This window comes from Onychostruthus taczanowskii, unplaced genomic scaffold (genome assembly GCF_017590055.1).
Source record: "Onychostruthus taczanowskii isolate IOZ18803 unplaced genomic scaffold, ASM1759005v1 scaffold172, whole genome shotgun sequence".
In the NCBI taxonomy this organism is placed as follows: Eukaryota; Metazoa; Chordata; class Aves; order Passeriformes; family Passeridae; genus Onychostruthus; species Onychostruthus taczanowskii.
Genome location: NW_024498929.1, coordinates 246,444 through 248,160, shown reverse-complemented (window position 1 = coordinate 248,160; position 1,717 = coordinate 246,444). Strand labels below are relative to the sequence as shown.

General features: G+C 68.3%; 1 protein-coding gene across 1 annotated transcript in view; it reads right to left on the bottom strand.

The window, feature by feature from the left end:
* Positions 1–171, bottom strand: part of GRIK1 (glutamate ionotropic receptor kainate type subunit 1) — a 103,458-nt gene extending 103,287 nt beyond the window's left edge. The window contains exon 1 of the mRNA XM_041400129.1: positions 45–171. Coding sequence (XP_041256063.1) covers positions 45–171 — 127 coding nt within the window. The remainder of the gene's footprint in view (positions 1–44) is intronic.
* Positions 172–1,717: the final 1,546 nt, after the last annotated feature.

Here is a 1,717-nt window from a genome sequence, read left to right as displayed (position 1 = left end):
CCCGGAGCCCCCGCCCGGCCCCGGCGCGCCCCGGCGGCACTCACCGATCCGCAGCACCTGCGGTGCGCTCCGGGGCAGCCCCGCCGCGGCGCAGAGCAGCAGCAGCAGGAGCGCCCCGCCGCCGCCCGGGGCCGCTCGGCGGGGCCAGCGCGGGCCGAGGCCGCTCGCCATGCTCAGTTCATGCCGGCTACCCCCGGGCGGGCCGGCTCCGCGCCCATGGCGCGGGGCTCCGCGCTGCCGCCGCCGCGCCCCCCGCGCCCGAGGGACGGAGGGAGGGATGGAGCGGGAGGGACGGAGCGGGAGGGATGGAGCGGGAGGGATGGAGCGGGAGGGACGGAGCGGGAGGATCCTCCCGGGGGCGGCCCCGGGCGGGGCCAGGCGGCTCCGGGCTCCGCGCGCGCTCGGGGACACGCGCGCGCACACGCACAGGGATAAGGACAAGGACAGGGACAAGCCCTGGATCAGCTGCCCAGGGAGGGCGCGTCGGAGCCTCCGTCTCTGGGGACATCCCAAACCCTCCCGGACGCGTGCCTGTGTCACCGCTCCGGGTGGCGGCGGGCGTGGATGCTCTCCAGCCCCAGCCGTGCCGGGATTCTGGGGTTCCGCGCTTCTGGGACAGGGACAGAGGCAGAGCTGTCCTGTCGCTGTCCCTGCCGCCGGCCCTCCAGCCCCCGCGGGTCTCTCCCCGCAGCCCCTCCTCGGCACGGGAGAAGCTTCTCCCGCCCCGTGCCCTCCAGCCCCGCAGCTCCTGGTTTTTTGCCCTCCCGGTGGCTTTGGAGGGATGTCCCGTGCGGGGCAGCTCGTCCGGAGCGCCTGGCGTGGGACAGGGTGACACCCAAGGTCTGCGGGCTGAGGGACAGCCCTGGGAGCAGCGGGAGGGAGGGAAGCACCTCCAGCAGTGTGCCAGGCAAGGACAGGCGATGTGTCCCCTCAGTGCCTGTCCCCAGGCGTGGCAGGAGCCTCACGGGGGGACAGCAGGGCTGGGCCAGGTGTCCACAGAGTGATGAATGCTCGAGGACGGGTTGGAACTCTGTCACAGGGATCAGAACATCCCCTGGCCTTGGCTCGGCCACCAGATCGCTTTCCCCTGGTGCCTCGGAGTTGTCAAGTAAATGTTTAAATTTGGTTTTTGCGGGTTCACTGGAACTCAGAGTGCTCCACCATAAAGCAAACATATGGGTCCCGAGCTGCTCTGAAAAAAGAAAACCCCACCAGAGGAGAATGACTCCCACCTAGCAACAGAACTAAAACGGCATAGCTGAGATCCAAAACTGAAATCATTTAGATTTGTTTACTTAGTATTCCTCTCCGGCCTGCCTAGCTATTGTTGCAGAAATCAGCTCCTCCGAGCAGCGGCAGCACACGCCGGAGTGCGATGGCAGGAAAAGCCCGCACATGATGTCTCCCCAGCGGGTCCTGGAGGAGCTGCCTCCTGCTTTCAGAGCAGTCGGGGCTGTGCAGCGTTCCGGGGCTGGCATTCCCGGGCAGGACTGCAGCTGGAGCCGCACCTGGCATTCCCCTGGCGTTCCGGGGCTGCAGCAGCGCTGGCGCGGTGCTCTTAACCCGCCGCAGGTGTAAGCTGAGCTCAGACCTGCCCGGCAGCACCTGGGCTGGGCTCTGAGCTCAGCAAAGCCCGCTCCGCTCTCGGGCGCTCCCGCTTTTCTCACGCTGGAACGCCTCCTGTGCACAACATTCCTGTCCTGCGCTTCAAGGCAGC